The sequence below is a fragment of the Diorhabda sublineata genome, chromosome 5 (genome assembly GCF_026230105.1).
Source record: "Diorhabda sublineata isolate icDioSubl1.1 chromosome 5, icDioSubl1.1, whole genome shotgun sequence".
Classification (NCBI taxonomy): Eukaryota; Metazoa; Arthropoda; class Insecta; order Coleoptera; family Chrysomelidae; genus Diorhabda; species Diorhabda sublineata.
The window spans coordinates 22,357,604-22,375,964 of NC_079478.1; the positions used below are offsets into that span (position 1 = coordinate 22,357,604).

At 32.9% G+C, this 18,361-nt stretch overlaps 1 protein-coding gene across 2 annotated transcripts in view; it reads left to right on the forward strand.

Moving 5' to 3' along the window:
• LOC130444258 (5-oxoprolinase) overlaps positions 1 to 18,361 on the forward strand; it is a 169,458-nt gene that overhangs the window by 29,883 nt on the left and 121,214 nt on the right. For both annotated transcript variants that reach the window (XM_056779321.1, XM_056779322.1), the window contains exons 3-6: positions 3,502 to 3,693; positions 5,468 to 5,759; positions 9,665 to 9,909; positions 10,659 to 10,867. In XM_056779321.1, coding sequence (XP_056635299.1) covers positions 3,502 to 3,693; positions 5,468 to 5,759; positions 9,665 to 9,909; positions 10,659 to 10,867 — 938 coding nt within the window. The remainder of the gene's footprint in view (positions 1 to 3,501; positions 3,694 to 5,467; positions 5,760 to 9,664; positions 9,910 to 10,658; positions 10,868 to 18,361) is intronic.

The following is an 18,361-nucleotide window of genomic DNA, read 5'->3' on the forward strand; positions in this document are numbered from 1 at the left end:
CTCTCCTACTAAACTATAACCAGAGAACATCTACTGAATGTATCAACCTAAGTAAGAACAATCTACGAATACTAACAGGAGTTCTATCGGGGCACTGTCACCTCAACAAACACCTAAAGATGCTAGACCTAGCATATAATACGGCATGAAGATTTCATTGCACAGAGGATGAAGCCTCTATCCACATTCTCCCGAAGTGTGAAACACTAAGGAATTCCAGAGCACTACACCTGGCAGCGCTTGAAACAGATAACGAAGATCTCTGGCAATGAAAGCCATCCCACGTTCCAGACTTTTTGAAAGGAGTGGAGTTAATGGATTAGCTGTAAAGATGGGCTCTCCAGTATCGCAGCAAAAGAAGCGGACACAATAGATCATTTGAGTCACAGTGTATACGAGACCCAAAATCTATATTTATATATACATACAAAGCCAGGCTCAGACGACTCGTTTACTTGTACAATTATTTGTTACTTGTTTGTTTTCCATTTATAGTCGGTAAAAATTGAGTCAAAAGGATCACTTGCCAAGTATATTAGTTAGAAGGCAATTGAATCATAATAAATTGGACGGTATTATACACTATTATTTAGACAGATGCACTTAAGTGTATTTGGACTTGGAACTTATTATACCTCGTTAACTTGCTAGAACTGAATATTAAATTATAAAACGTAAATAGATTAGTTATATATACATGCCTGTAAGGGCGTTTGGTTTAAACAAGTTAACAGACATGAACTGAGCCCTCTCTTTACCCTTTTCATTTTTTTTTCTGGAAAACGAAATTTCAAAGCAAACACCATAAAGGAAAATAAATCTTTTGCAAATAAAACAAAAGAAGAAACCATTTCAGTTCCAAAGTATCTTTATAAATAATCATGGCGATTCGGTTATTGCCATCCGTTTATTCAGTTTTTTGTCCTAATAATCACATGCTGACAAATCATGCCGCAATGTTTTTTAACTGGTGTAACTGTATTCTGGATAATCTGCTACCTTGCTGTATTACTAATTACTACTATTACTAATTACATTACATTACATTACTAATGTCGCAGCCCCAATCTAAATATAAACTATAAATTGTCAACAACAGCTTTATCAATTGATTCTAGTTTTTCTTTACATGTTTTTCGATTCTGTGAATGATCCACAACAACCCCTTTCATGAATACTATTCTTATTATGATTGCATTATCAGATTGCTGAATATTTTTCTTTTTTAAACATTCGAATATATTTGAAATAATTTGCTGTGTTTGTCTATTTAAATGGATAAAGTGGACAAATGCTGTGTGTTGGGGTTTCTTGATTTTTATGAAAATGAGCCGGTCATTTGGATGGCCAAACAGAGAGACCTTCTTTTAAATTTAATTTGTCAAGGTTTTAAGCCAAATGTTCGCTCTTGCGTACTTTTAAGTTGTAATATAATAATTATGTTAAAATATTTTTCTATCAGTCATGGTTTAGAAAATTGTTTCTATTGCCGTTAATGATGATAAAATCAATTGTTATAAAGCTCGTGATATTGGGCTGGCTTCTATGGCAAAAATGACAGGACTGACATTCAATAATATTAAATTAAACCGGGGTAAAGTTGTACCTCTTTTAGCTATGACCAGTACAACAAAAGTTCATGAAGAAAAATTACCTGTTGACCTTGTATTGCTGTTCCAACTACAGAATTTCAAAATGAAATAAAAAAATATTTTGAATATGGATGAGTTTCCTACCCTATCGTTGTTTGATGACATCGGGAAGCTAAAACACAGAAAACGATTGTTTCGAAAAGATAGGTGATATGGATATTAACAACACAAATGCGACATACATCAATAACGGAGGATACTTACTAAACTGCGTTGTGTGGGATAGCGATGAAACATTCAACGTTTTCTTAGATAAATACGTCGACACTTTGGTTCCAGAGTTACTGTCGTATTTCATGGTTATAATGATTACACGAGACATACCAAAGTTGTAGAACTTTAGCAACATCTTCGTTAATTAATATTTTATTTGATGAACTTATGACAGTTCCATCCAGTTAACAAAAGTTTCTTACAAATACTCACAAGTCTCAGTTTATTTCAATGCTGAAAGAAAAGTTTACTGCTGAAAATATAATGGTAAATCAAGCTAATAATGATGCTGATATGAAATAGAGCAAATCAATTTGCAAAATACAATTATTATTTTTGGTTACGTTAGGCTTACTCTTCTTATTCACTGCTGTAACTCCAACTAAAAAAACTAGGAAAAGCTCATCAATCGGAAATCTATTCATCAAAAAGTTTATCTACTTTTGCAAAGTGTCAAAATTATGTACAATTTTCACACGCAATAATTGGCTGTGACACGACATCTGCATTTTACAGGAGGTGTATGTGCTGAAGTTTTTAAAAACAATCATTCAATTCGACAAATAGTTATTACCAACGACAACGAAGCTCTTAAAAAATTTTTTTAGATATGTATCGATATGCATGTTTCGATAAAACACTCATAGTAAAAAACAAGCTCATTCGGCTTGTCTTCCTCCAACTTCAGTTGCTACTCATCAAAATATTTTTCGGGTATGTTACCAAGTTCAAGTCTGGCTTGGTTATCAGCTAGGGCTGGAAGTTGGTCAACAACAACAATACAACCCGTTCAAACTTTACTCCCACTTCTGCTTCTCTGACATGTACACCTTGTCAAGGCCGGCCTAGCATTGAATCACCAATAGTAGAGGATCTGTTTGATTCCAATGAGTCGACATCGCTATTGACACAATTTACATGGACTAAGAACTAAGATGAAGAAAAAGAATAACAACAAGGAGAAGAGGAACAAGAAGAAGAATTTAAAAATTCAAACGTTTAAATTTCACAACTTTTTTAAAAATTTAAATCGCTTTTATCTTTTCAATCTCTCTTAATTTCCATTATTTTGCAATAGTGGCGTGGAAAAGTGTGCATATTATGATGATTACAACTTTTCGAATCATTAAATCTCAGAAATAGTGGCTCGCAAGAAAAAAAATATTGATATGTTTTTTGTAGATAATTTTATGGTCTACAATTTCTCTTTGAGGGACTTTTATGATAAAACTTACCATTTTGCTGAAAATCCCGAAATACTAATTTTCTTTACCTTTGACCTTGAATAAAATTTTTTTCATACACGGGAATGATGGGGAACATTCAGATTTTTTATAATGTAATATATGTAACTATAATAAATGTAACTTCGAATGTCCAAATTCACCGGACTATAATAGAAATTTTGTCTATTTTTAAAATAAAAAAAAATTTGTGCTCTTTGAAAAGAGGGCGCGTTCTCACTGATGCTAATAAACAAAATTGTTTGATATGCTCCTTCTTTTGATGTTTTGCTTATATCTGTAGATTGGAATGTATACAATCTATATTATGAAGATGATATTCAATTTGAAAGATACCATATTCTACGAGAGTGGCAAATTTTTTTGCTGGAAAGGGTGTTCTTTTTTTTCAGGAAACCGGAGAAGCCTTGGATAAAGACGGAAATGTTGATAGCTCATTAATAGAATGGATAAGGATGGGAACTACAGTCGCCACCAATGCTCTTCTTGAGAGGAAGGGTGAAAAAATGGCATTCATTATCAATAAAGGTTACAAAGATATACTGTTGATCGGAAATCAAGCAAGACCAAAAATATTTGATCTAGTGAGTAAATTCTTCTGTACTCATTCAATACCTACATTTTTTTCCAAAAATGTGTTTTCCCTATTAACTGTGGGACAGTTTGCTATACTATGTCAATATTCCATTTTTTATTTAGCCAACATATATCTATTAATTAAAAATCAGTTTGAATGATATTCAGTAATTTCTGCATGTGAATCAGATGAATTTTCTAATATAAGACTTGTGCGATTGGTATTCTATTGTCACTAAGAAAACCAAAGACCATAATTGAAACGAGCAGATATTTAGTATTAAATTTTAACTAAGAAGTTGTTCGATACAGTTTGTTTGGTATATGTTTTGATTCGTTTTCATATACATTGAATATGGAAACTTCTTCGCTTGAAACCAAAGAAAACGCCAGCCAAAGGGTACCATAAGGGTACCCTTTCATCTACCGCCATTGTGAAAGATAGATGTTTGGCAGACGTGAGCTAAATCATAACGTCAATATACAAAAACTGAGTAAATCGACAGATCATATTCAAATACCATTCTTTGCGTTTGCCTCAGAGTAAAAATATGGTTTGTGACTCATCCTACAGATCTGAACTCGCATTGGTAGTCTCCAAACAAGTTTTCTCCATATTCTCTCAAACTTCTATGCATGGCATGATTTTGTGAATCTTAGTAGCGCTTTACCTCTGTACTTTTCGCATTCATATTTTTCCGATCTTGTGCATTGGTACCACTATTGCCACCTTGTACGCTTCTGGTTTTGTTTCTTGTTCCCGTATGTTCCTTATTATTAAATGATATATTCTTGTCCTTAGTGCAGATCCACCGGATTTGATTTTTTATTTGATTTTTTATATACATGGTCCTCTGCTTAGCTTGCACTTTATTTTATCTTATTTCTTTATACAATTTCTTCATTTCTTTACTTAGAAAGTTTTCTTTTATGTGCCGTATCCTGCTCTCAATCCCTTTTCGTTTCTTTGCTCTACACATCTTCGTTATTCTTCTTTCTTCTTCATAACGTATATTTATCTGTTCCGTAACATACATTTTTTGTTTGGCTTCATTTCTCTTATCAATTTCTTCTTTACAGTTAGCATCGAACTATTCGTCACTTTTTTCCTGTTTTATTTTCCGTGATATTATTTTACTTGCCGCATTCCTTATAGTTTTCTTCAAATGTTTCCATTCGTCATTAATGTTTTACCTCAGTTGTTCTGCTAGGTTGTTCTTCATATTTTTTCTATGCAGTTTTATCATCTATGTAGTCTATTTTCTACTGTTTTCATTGATAGACTTTTGGAGCTAACCATGTTCCTTTGTAGATTACTGTGTGTTCGGACTTCGTGGTGGCAATAACAATTTCCATCTTCGTTGCAAAATCAATCAGTCTTTTACCGTTGTCATTTGTTTCGTCTTGTTTGTTATGTTTTCTTATTACTGGTAGATATATGTCCTCTCTGTCAATTTTTGCATTGATCGCTTTTCACTTTCTTTGGTGTCTTTCCTTGGCATCATGTTACACACTTCTTTAATTTCTTCATAATATTTTTCTTTGATTTCACCTTCTCCTCCTTCGGTTGGTGCATCTATGTTCGATATGCTTGTATTCTTCTATGTATATTTATTTATATCTATTTATAGTTTCAAAAAATTATAACAAAATGGTTTGCCCACCAATCTGATCAATTTGAAAATAATTACAAATTCTAGACCGTTTCAAATTTGTTACATTATAGTATCTGTAAATAAATTCTGAATATTAAAGTTTAAATGCACTTTATCTAAATTTTAGAATATTCGACGACCAGCAATTCTTTACTCACAAGTTGTAGAAGTCGACTGTCGAGTGATACCCGTATTGGAAGGAAAGTGCAAATTAGGTTCTCCCACGAATGGTTGGAGAGTTGTAAAAGGAAAGACTGGCGAACCTTTCTACGTAACTAAAGAAATTGATAGAGATGAAGTGAAGTCCAGTTTGATGAAATTGAAAGAAAATGGAATTGATAGTATATCAGTGTCGTTGTTACATAGTTACACTTTTTACGATCACGAATTAGAAATTGGTGAAATAGCCAATGAATTAGGTAATTTATTCCAATACCCTATTTAATTTGATCAAACTTCAATTAGTTAACGAGTAATTGTTAACTATATAATATACATTACATTTTCAAGTCCAGATGAAAATTTTCATTTAGTAATAATGGAAATAGTAAGAGAGACGCGAAGTATATAAATGTGCGAAAAACTTTCTCAAAAGATGTATATACAATGCTTATGAAAAGTTTTTGAACTATTATATATAAATAGTGAACTGAGGAAACTAAATATTCGAATATTGAAGTTCTCTGCTCTATTCGTAGAGTAAGTGATGTAAAACAGAACTATAGTTGGCGCAGAACATTTTCTAGTAGTCTTTTATCAAATTAAGGGGTAGCCCTTCAAAGAATGACTTACGGAGTGATATTAAAATTAGTCGTTTCATAAGATTATTTGGTTTATTGACGATTAACGTTTCGTTGCTTTTTATATCAAGTTTTTCATATTTTGACATTAAAAGAAGCAAGTTATATGTTCTTCTTCTTATTAATTTTTAAGATCTCATGATCTGTTAGTTTTCCAGGTTCTTCTGTATCAGATCCTGGGAGGTGAACTGACAGCTGTCCATTCTTCTCTTAGGTGGTCGTTCGGGTTCTCTTTTCCATATTGGTTCAAGTACAATGCGTGACAGTCTACTCTCTTCCATCCTTCTCACGTGGGCGTACGAGTATCTTTTTCTTTGTCTGTTCCGGGGGCTTTTCTGTTTGTTTTTTTTTATTTTTACCATTACCTCTTCTCCGCTGTAGGCTAAGATATAATCATCATATCTTGATGTGCCCTGTTCTTTCCTCTCAGTTTCTGATAGAGCGCATATGTCAATTTTATGTTGTTTCATTTCGTTAACAATCTCCAGGTCTCTGCCATTCCACGATGTTATATTCCAGCAGGCAAGTCTTGTTGTGGTGCTTTTACGTCTCCTAAGTCGTTTATTTATTTTCGTAGCGTGTGTCGTCATAGTATGGTTCCGATCGGTTTCCGAGGCTATTCCTGCAGTTCTGTGAGAGTATGTTTCTTTTACCTCAGGCAGGGTGCTAGCCTAGCCGGAGAACCCTCCTCTATTTACCCGGGCTTGGGACCGGGCTGCATGATCGTTGAGCTACTCAGTACACCCAACAATCATACAGGTAGTGTTAAAAGTTGTATGTTGAAGTGGCAAAATGTGATCCCCTCTCATAAAGAGAAGTAAAGGTCACTCTTCTCTTTCGGAGGAGACAGTTTTAAATATACTGCCGACCATAAAATTGAAATTATTGTGGAAATTTCGATTTTTTTGGTTGTAGCTTAGCTTCCTAACTGATTGATTCAATAAACAAAAAGCTTTTGTTGTTGGGATAAGCGTTTCAGGAAAAGAGGTCCTCTAACCTAAATTTATACAAACCATTATGAGCATATGACGTTTTATCTGTCTATTGCAAATTGTTTGTGTCAATTGTTGTGTGTCACTGTCGATGTATTGTAATGAGCATAAATTCTGTTATTGCAGTATGAATTGTGTCGGCTTGAGAACATGGCTGCAGTTAGGGCGAAACGGCAAAAAATGTTGGTGTCTCTCGAGTGTGTAACGAGTATGGCAGCGGTACGAAGAGACTGGTTTGCTCATGGAAACACCTGGATAAAGATTACAACAGCAAGAGATAGTTTTCTCGTTTCTGGTGCTTTGAGAAACCAATTGTTCATGGCAGTTTCCATTGGAAATCATCTGCGAAAAGTGTGAAATGCCAACATAAAAAGTAGACAATCAGGAGGCGACTCCATTCTGCTGGATTATTTTCTCTGACTAGAGTTACTGGAACGCCTCTTTCCTGTGGACACCGGATTGCATCGTTGACTTTTGCACGAGAATACCTTGCTTGGAAAATAACGGATTGGAGTCGCGTGTTGTTTTCCGAGTGATCGCGATTCTGCCTTACGGCAAGTGATATGCCCAAGCGTGTCTTGCCGAGCGACTTCTATTTGGTGGAGGATCAGTTATGGTATGGGAAGGCATATCTTTTCACGCACGCACGGAGTTAGTTTTTATTGAAACTGGGACGTTGAGTGCGCACAAGTATCTGACAGAGGTTCTAGTATACCATGTTGTACTGTTCATGGTTGTCTTTGGAGACGACGCAACCTTTATGCGTGATAATGCACGGCCCCACATTGTTTGGCTAGTTGCAAAATATCTTGATGAAGTTCAAATCACGCATTCTGTTTGGCCTACTGCTAGTCCAGTCTTAAATCCCATTGAAAACATTTCGGATGAGATAGGGACATATTGTCAGAGGATAAAATTCTCATTTTTCAACGAAAAGCCTAGCAAAGTAAAATTGTTCATTCATTCATTGTTCATTGTTCCTTTAGCATAAATTGAAATTAGACATTTTCATTACTCCCAATAAAGTTTCAACAATAGAAACTTCTTTTTTATTCAACCAAACAGTCAGGAAACTACTTATGCTCGCTAGTGTATTTTCAATATTTATAAAGGCAAAAAAATACGTTAATATATATTTTAAAAGTATAACGTAAGAAAAATCTATTATATTTGTTCTGTTTTCTGAATAAGGAGAACGTTCGAGTTACCACTAAATTGAAAAGGCTTCACTAAATTTTTCTCATAGAATTTATTAATAGCAGTAAATAATACACATGAAAGACAAAGGTAAGATATATTAGAATAACCTATATATTTATTTAGAAAGGTTCATTATTCTTGCTTATGGACGGTATAGTCGGAGGCCGGCTGTATAAATGACCTATGGATCAGATACTTGGAACATTTTTGGCGTATGAACAATAATGGTATAGAGGTGTAATTGTAATTTATGAAATTTATGTCAAACGAAAGTCGACAAGCTTCATTTTTTTACTTCCCTGTGTCGACCACCATTAAAAATATATTTTTTAAATTTATCTTAATCCATCGAATACATTGAATCATTGAAGGATACCAGCAAAAATATTTGTTTCTTCTAAACAGGATATTCTTGTAGGTTAGATTTTGCAGTTGAATATAACTGATTTTATGGCAATACACTAGATCTTTTTCATGCAATCAAAAAATGCACTTAGTTCAATTTGGAAAGAATAGATTATCGCCTTGTCCGATAGCTAAACAGCCGTTAAAGCTGATAATTCCAATGTGATAAGATCTAGAGAAGTTAAATGAGTTAGGCAAAAAGCATATACTCCTATCACTTCCGGTACGTACATAGGAAAAATTAGGTTAATAGGAAAAATGGTAAAAAATAGGAAACTGTAATCAAAGATGTTTTAAATGTATTGACTCTATATAAATTTTATATACATATCTAAATATGCCTTTTGCTGTGAAACATAGATGAAGAGGAAGACTTTACATAATTTATTGATATATTTCCATGATTTTGCCGTATGTAGAATTATGACTTCACTTCTGGTTTTTATTTTATGTGTAATTATAATTTATGAAATACATCAAGAAAATGTATGTCAAACGAAAGTTTTTGAAGAGTAGAATAAAAATGTCAAGCTATTTATTCGCTACCCTGAGTCGATCACCATTAAAAATATTTTTTTTAATTTATCTAAAGCCATCGAATACATGAATTTGTTTACGATTTTCTGAAATTAGAACCTCTCAAATGAAAAAATTGGTCATAGGAATATATGCTTTTTGTCTAAGCCATTTAACTTCTCTAGATCTTATCACATTGGAATTATCAGCTCTAAGGGCTGTTTGGTTGTCGGAAAAGGCGATAATTTCTTCTTTCCAAATTGAATTGAGTGCATTTTTCGATTGAATGAAAAAAATTTAGTGTATTGCAATAAATTCAGTTATATTCAACTTCAAAATCTAACCTACAAGAATATCCTGTTTAGAAGATACAAATATTTTTGCTATTGGTATCCTTGGTTGTGCTTTTAGGGTTCAAACATGTTTCATTGTCCCATCGAGTGATTCCAATGGTGAGAATCGTTCCAAGAGGTTTTACATCTTGTGCAGATGGCTACCTCACTCCACACGTTAAAAAATATGTCAAAAGTTTTGCCAAAGGCTTTAAAAATAAATTAGAAGGCATTAGAGTATTGTTTATGCAAAGCGATGGTGGTTTAACACCTATGGAAAATTTTAATGGAGCAAGAGCAATTTTGTCTGGACCAGCTGGTGGTGTAAGTGCAATAAATCATTTCAATTGATAGTTCATATGTTAACCAAGTTGAAATTTTTGAAACCGATATTCACACTGAACACACTATTCACTACAACTTCTATACCAACACTGTGTACTCTTTTTTTCTATTATTTATGAACTTTTTGTATATGCAGTATTAAGAGGTTTTTGAAAATATCTTATTGTAAACATTGGAATGATTTCCATTTTCACATTTTTCCTACTTTACATTAATCCATTCATGAAACTCACATGAAATTGTCTTTAGTAAAATTTCAACATTTTGAATCATTGATTCCTAATTCTTTAATATCATTTACTGTCTGCTCGAGTTTTCATTCCAGTTTCTAATCAATCCCAATTCAAGAATAATTTTAAGATCATTTTATTATTTCCAGCTATTGCTTACAAATCTCCATTATTATCACTTTATTCTTAGCCATATATAATTCCTCATGTAATTTTTTTAAAACGCAGGTCCGTCTTCTTACAGTTGGTCTTTGAAAAATTTAACCCCATCTCCCATTCCTGTTATTCTTTCAATTCTGAATGCTCCATCACTTACATTTTTGTTATAATTATCAATGTTAATACTGCTTCACACGTTTAAAGTATCAGAATATGAGACCAATGAACATTTCAAGAAAACCACATACTAGTTCTTGAGATATGTTCTTTACTTGATTAACAACCTTTGTTACGTAGAACTAACTCTAACTCCTCTCCTAAAATAATATTCATTTTTAGGTCGTTGGATACGCAGTTACTACATGGCAAAAGGAAACTAATTTGCCTGTAATTGGATTTGATATGGGTGGTACTTCTACCGATGTATCTAGATATGCAGGGAATTATGAACATGTTTATGAGAGTACAACAGCAGGGGTTACTATACAGGCACCACAATTGGATATAAATACTGTAGCTGCTGGAGGAGGATCGATGCTTTTCTTCAGGTATGCACCAGGGGTATTCATAGCTAGCTTATACAATATCCATATCAAATACCTATAATTAGAAATGAAATATTTTTAAACAATCACTAAATACTTGGATTGGAAACAAAAAATACAACGTATCTGATGCCTCATTTGTTGTAATGCAATGCTCAAAGTTTTATCGTGAGTACCATCATCTTATTTGATTTGATAAGAAATTTATCATAATATATTTTAAGCAGTTCGTTGCATCAATAACTATAATTAGTATTGGTATTTTGATCACAATGTGTTTAATGCCACAAATTACGAGGATATATTGGAAAATTCTTACCCTAATATAGAACCAAATAAAATTTCAATGTCAAAATGTTTTATTACTCAACATATTCTCCTCTTAATTGAATACATTTATTATAGTGAACCTGCAACGTCTCTAGATCTTCCAAAAAAATGTTTCTTTTTGCTCAGCAGACCAGACCTCCATAGCTTTTATTACCTCCTCGTTGGAAACAAATTTATTAAACTTTTTTTCAGTTGAGGAAAGAGATGATAGTCGGACAGAGCCAAATCTGGTGAATAAGGGGGCTGTTCTAGTAATTCAATCCCTAAATCATCTCATCCATAGTTTAATTCAGTTTAAAAAGTCTATATCTTTTTCAAATCGAGTACAGATCGAACGCGATGTTTCTACCCTTGCACGTTTTTCGTCAACATTCAAACATTTGGGGATCCATTTTGCAGAAATTTTTCTCATGTCCAAATGGACGTGAACTATATGATGAACGCGTTCGTATGAAATATTCAGTGCTTCAGATATCCTTTTTAGCCCAATTCGACGGTCTGATAAAATCATGTCCTGAAGTGCATCAATATTTTCGGGGACTGACACAAACTGGCCTTCCCGATCAGTCATCATTTTCAATGGAAAATTTACCTCTTTTGAAGCTTGCAGTCCAATTTTTCACGGTCGTATACGAAGGACATTGATCACCAAGGGCATTAAGCATGTTTTCGTAAATCTACTCGATACTCCAATTTATCGATTTTTACAATTTCGGTGGACATCTTTTTTCTTTTAATTTATTGCGTAACTATGGTTGACGTCAAATTATACACTGACACTTCTAATAAGTTATTGTTCGTTGCTATGGTAACGCAATATTTTGTTTATGCATGACGTATAAACGGATAACTGATCTTTAATTACCATAAAGGTATACTAAGATTGTCTCGGACAATCTGATACCCACCAGAGGACAAGTATCGAGTCGAAGAACAGGATGGATTTTTCATATAAGCAAAGAAGTTTTGGCAAACGTCCATGTTTTTTATGCCTTAATTCCACAGGTACTAACAGGGTTCTTATCTATCTTCGCACTAGGCATGATTGAATGAAACTAGACAAATTTTCTCAAATTATATATTATATATTATGTATGTAGAATTAAATACATTCGGTATGTAGAATAGTGACGAAAAATCTGTTTAAATTAGTTAAACTTGACGGGGATCGGTCAAAATGTTATGAATGTTACTCTATCAGAAATTCGCAATTTATGTGCATCAAAAGTATAGGAAAATAAGAGAGTTTTAATGACAAGGCATAGTGTAGATAAATGAAACCGCATTTCCTTTTTCTTCCCTGCAGAATCTGCACTCGTTAATTTCTGCAAGACACACTTTCCTCAGGTGTTCGTCTTCACAGGATGAATTTGATTTTCAGAACCTCAATATTGTTTATACAGAAGAATTTGAGAATATTTTTTATAGGGTAGGTTTAAATGAAGTTTAAAATTTCATTGACACTTTACTTTATTGTAAACCTCATAACATGAAACCTGAAGAGAAGAAGTTGAAATTAAGTTTTACGAAGGATATGGAAAAGTGAAACGAGTCCGACCTACGAAATTTCCTTCAATCAAAAATTATCTTGTAGTCTGGGTCAAACAGTGTAGGGCTCAAAATATTCCAGTAAGTAGAGAGTTTTTTTGATAAATTTAGCTCCGTGGTCATAGATCCAGAACTCTCCAGCCTAGAAGTCGAATTACTTGACCAGACCATCGTCTTTTGGAGGGGAACCAACATTTGATGATTATGTTATTGCGACTTCATGAGGATGGGTACGAGAACGGATGAAGAGATTATCGCTGATTGAACCTAGACTACGATTGAGGATTCGGATGTAGAAGATCCTGCGGAATACACTCTAGTACCTACGATGAATAAATTACTTGCAAGATTAGCCACTGCTCTGAAAGTTTTTTCAAGTGTATCAACATTTGCTCATATTTGTATATGTAAACATATTTAAACTAATCTTTCTCTCCACTTCATTTTTCAAAAATGAGAGAGAATTTTTGACTGAAATGAGCAAAGTTGAGCTAGAGGAAAACCTACATATGAGGAAAAATGTTCTGATGTCATTGAAATTCCTTACATTCAGGTATTTTTGTTATACTAGTGGTATTTACAAAATTAGCAGTAATGATTGTGGTAGGAAGTATTCTGAGTAAACTAAGAGTTCTGTTAATGTCTAGTTGAAGATGAACCTGGATCAATTAAATTGAGATCGGACAGAAAAGTTACGCAAGAGCGAGCACCCTACTTATATTATTATATCGAACAACATTATTAGATATGAGAAATATCAATAGAGACAAAGGATCTGATCATTGCAGTCCACTTCATAGTTCATTATTTGGGAATTAAATGAGAAAATGTTCCTTTGAAGCGGGCTTGAGTATGTTCATAGGCGATCAAATTCAATAAGTCAACTTGTAAGTTTCAGTATATATTTGAGCTTTGAAAACTATAACTTGGTTATTGAAATCAGTGCCAGACAGTGTAAGTAATTGTGATGTAGAGTTATTAGTGATTAGCAGTTGCAGAGTTTCCAATTTGTTTGTAATCTATTTATAGCAATCATTCCAAACTTCGACACCACAAATTCGACATTAAACTATGATATAAATCGATGTTCTACTCGGAAAATATTGAAAACTGGCAAGTATTTTTCGTAAAAGACACTGAAAAGATTCATAAATAATGTACTTTTCGTTTTAAAGATATTTAGATGGTTCACTACTTTATCTTGGTATTTTTCAGCGGTATTATCACTTATAATTACCTTCGCGATTTACAGTAACCTACAATAAATGAAATGATTGAATTAAATCTAGGGCTGTCTCAAATTATCTCTGTTTATGATTTGTTGTCCATTATTTTCTCATTAGAGTTAAAATTCCAACATTCGAATAATCATCTATAAATCAAATTTCAAGGAGCTCCAATTATAAAGATATCTCTCTCACAGTTTCGTGGAGAATACGAATGCCACTACTTCTTTTGATTGTGGAAGAATACGAGAAAGCTCTCAATCTTTTCCTGGAGGAAATAGAAAATTCCGACGGCTTTTCATGAAAATGCTGTGCAATCTATACTCGCATTTCTAAGTGAGATTACTCTACTCACCGGTTCCATCTAACGGGGTTAGACTAAACCATCTGTTTATCATTTTAATGCGGTTAAAATGATGCAGGTGAGAAAGTCGTAAAACTATGTACAGGGTCGGGAAGAGTTGCACTAAGATTGAAAAATATGAAAATATATCTAGTGCATGTACACAAACCTTATTAAGGAGGTCCTTTCACCATCAACGGAAATAAAATGTATTAGTTTATAGAAAATGATGAACCTTTTTTTTGTGGAATGCAAATCCTAGTTTGTAGTGCAATTTTTTAGAAATATAATATTGGAAAGTTCACTAATTTTCCCAAATTCTCATTTTCAAAAAAATTCAACCTTTAAACCTTAACTAACATTGAAACTAGTATAAATCAAAGGAAGTATCAATACCTACTTAAATTTTACGAGTGTGGAATATTGTTAACGAAAAAAATATAGAAAGGCTATCTGCAAGGTGGGTGCCGCGACTACTTCATTCTGATCAAAACATGATTGCGTTAAAAACTCAAACAAATGTTTGGATATCTTCAAACGTTATGAAAACTGTCTCCCATTCTCAAACTTTCAAACCACAAAAAAGGGTTTATATGAAACCTGCGAAACACAAATCGACAAGACAGATGAACTTGTCAATAGGAATAAAGTGAATCAAAAAGTTGGCCGGCATAAAATACCATGAAACGAGATATTTAAACGGGTACATGAGAGCTCATATATATCATCTTATAGCGTCTTATTTTTGTTGCATTCTGTCAGGTAATTCGATCGCTCAACAAATTGACTATAATAATGTTATTTTATATTTAGTCCATTAAAAATTCTATTTACTGGAAGTTCTCCTTTTATACAATTCTTATTGGAAGCTATGCATTACTGTTTAAAACCGACCTTCTCAACGTGATGTCCACGCCCCACAGGGTTAGACTTGATTGTTAAGGGAGTCGATGCGAAAATGGACTTGACAAGAATTCAGTCTTTCTTGCTTTGGTCCATTTAAAAGCAGTGTTAGATTTCGATTCGTTTTACGACAACTTGGTTTTTTACCTCTCTGGCGCAGACGGTGTGCTCCGTGGACCCTCGGACACTTAAAAATTTTATCAGTTGTTTGCATCTGAATGGCTCGTCGCAACTTTTGTAGTGTACGCAGCATTCATGTTTATTTGAAATGGGCGTCCGTAAAAACTGTTGTGAACTTCTTGTTGCTTTGACATATGATGATGAAATATGACTGTTTCATTTTTTTCTTAAATTGGTACAACCTTTTTTGACGTTCGTCTCAAATTTGAGTGTTATTTTTCAATTAATGTATGTAGATATTAACTATGAATAAAAGTTGAGAAACGAGTTTGCTTGATTGTTTTTAGTACCACGGCAAAGGAGTCAATAAAAGTGTTTAAAAGTCTTTGGAGAGTACTGCAAAGCATTCAGTGAAGGTCGAGAAGTCGCCGAAAACTTTTCCTGTTCCTCTGTTAACGACGATAACATCAAAAAAATGGAGGGAATAGTTTGGTCAGTTTTTTGTGATTTGAAATGAAGACGTATAATGCGCTCTGCGATCACTGAAGCCATAAAAAATAATTCGCTTAGGTAGTGAAGGCCATCCCAAGACAAAAAGTGTATGGAAAATTAGAGTAAACGCATGCTTATACTGGATCAAATGGAACTTACCTACTTAGAAGACGATGATGAAGATTTATGTTAAAATACTTGAAAAATATTATTTTTTTAGTCAGTCGGGATCAAATTTGTTCACGTGATATATGGATAACAACAAAAAATAAGGTATTATCAAAGCTTAATACTGGTTAAAATTCTAATAAATTGATTTCATCTGGGATAAACAGAATCTCATCTCAGCACTGTGTATTTGGATTAAAAATATTGACTCTTACAAAATACTCACAAGACAACAAATTAGTTGAAAGTCTTAGGCAAGCTTTTTTAGAAAGTTTATCAACATGCTGAATATTGGAATTGGGGAAAATTTTGCTTAATACAGTTTGCCCAAAATAAATAGTTGGTACTGAAACTAAGTTTGCGGTGTCTATGCGTGAACTCTCATATCCAAATTAGCTAGTATATACCTGTCAAGTAAAGCTCAACAACTGATTAGCAGGGTCCAATTGTTGAAAATTGTGCTAAGCAGAAATGAGAAATTCCTTCTGGAGGAGTATTATTATCGCTCATATGGTATTGGCTGAGCTAATGAAAGGCAATTCACACAACGGTTTAATAAATGTAAGTGCTGTAGAGGTTTTAAAAAGTTTAGAAATACGGAAAATATATTGGGTCAAGGACTAGGAAATTTAGGGTGTCCCAAGACAGTTAACAACAATAACGATAGACACATATTTTTAACGAGATTTTAAGAAATAATAAAGCCAGCTAGATAAGTTCAGCGCTGCAACCTAGTTTAAAAATAACTTCCTTAGAAATAAGTATGAAAATGCTGAGTGGATTTTCGCCTTTCATTCAAGTACATCAATAACTTCTTTGTGGGGATTATTGCACTAGTCTAGATTATTGCACCAGTATTCTCGTGTTACTTTATGAAAATCCCGAATTTTTGAAAAATATTTGCTTTTCAGACTAAGTAGATAATCATTTGTCAGAAATCGATTCTCAGACCCGTTAAGGTTCAAGAATTTTCTCTAAATATGGAAAGTTGAGTACGCAATTTTGGGATACAGAATCATTGGTCCGTACTTCGCCGAAAAAAATGGTTGGCAAGTCAACACAGGTGTTTACAAATACAAATTTGAATTTGGAGACCAATATTTTCAGCAGCAATTTCTTTAAGGACATTTTCCAATCAAGACAGTCCTAATTCCATAACATGACGAGAAACTTACATCATTATGAAATCTGTGCTAGGAGGTGCTAAAGAAGAACACGTAATAACGTGTCAATAATTAGTGATTTCTAAAAGAAATGGAGTTCAGCACTTTTTATTCCAGGCAATACTTTGTTAACACTTATTGGGGCTGATGAATTTTTTTGTACTTGGTAGTTTGATTTAATCAAAGTTCATCAAAGTTGATTGCTGGAATATTGAATGCAAAATCCTTTTCTTTTAAGATATTATACTTTTATAATATTAACTTTATTTAATTTTGGAAGTAAATTTTTCTACTTTAAAATATCAGTTAAACACATTTTCAACCTTGGTAAAGAATATATTTTGGTATTTTCTTATATAAAAAAAAGGTTTTCGAGCTACAGGTCATAAAATCAGGTATAAGTTTGAATATAAAATCGATAATACAAACCCTCCCATCCTTAATATTATAAGGATATGCGAAACTCTAAAAGAAATGAAATAATCGTCCAATTGATAACGTATTTGGTTTTTATTCATAAATACACCTTAATTTAATCTATAATGATAATAATCAAGATTAAATCAATGACGATGTTTTTAAAGAGAATTTATATCAAAAACTATATAACCAGTTTATATATCTTTTGAAACCAATCATGGATCAACGTAGATAATTAAATATCTATGAATTTTTATCTATCTTTCAAAAATTCTAAAAAAACTAATTTTAGAACAGAAGAAACTTAAAATTCAGACGATTTAGAAACTTAAACATATATAAAAGGTCTAAGAAATAATAAATTAGAGGAAATTTATGGATAGATTGAATAATTTGATTTCCTATTTTTTTGTATTTGAGTACTTTTTTCAATTATATGTACAGAGATTCAAAAGTTTGAACTTCATATAGATTTTATGGTTTAATTCTCAATGTATCTATAATGTTACATACATCATAAAACAATATAATCGGGTATATGCGAGTTTACATATAATTTAGACTACTTTGTAACGCCATATTTTTATTGCTTCCCATCAGGTAATTTATTTGGCACGTTAAATTAATGTACCATAATAACAAAGATAATATAAAATGTATAAAAGCGCGTGAATTATGTGATTTATATCAGATATACTGACGAATAGTAAGTTAAGATAGAAACAATGTCTTGAATTATTTGTTCCATATAACTGAATTGTGTTTATGCGGATAATATGAGGAT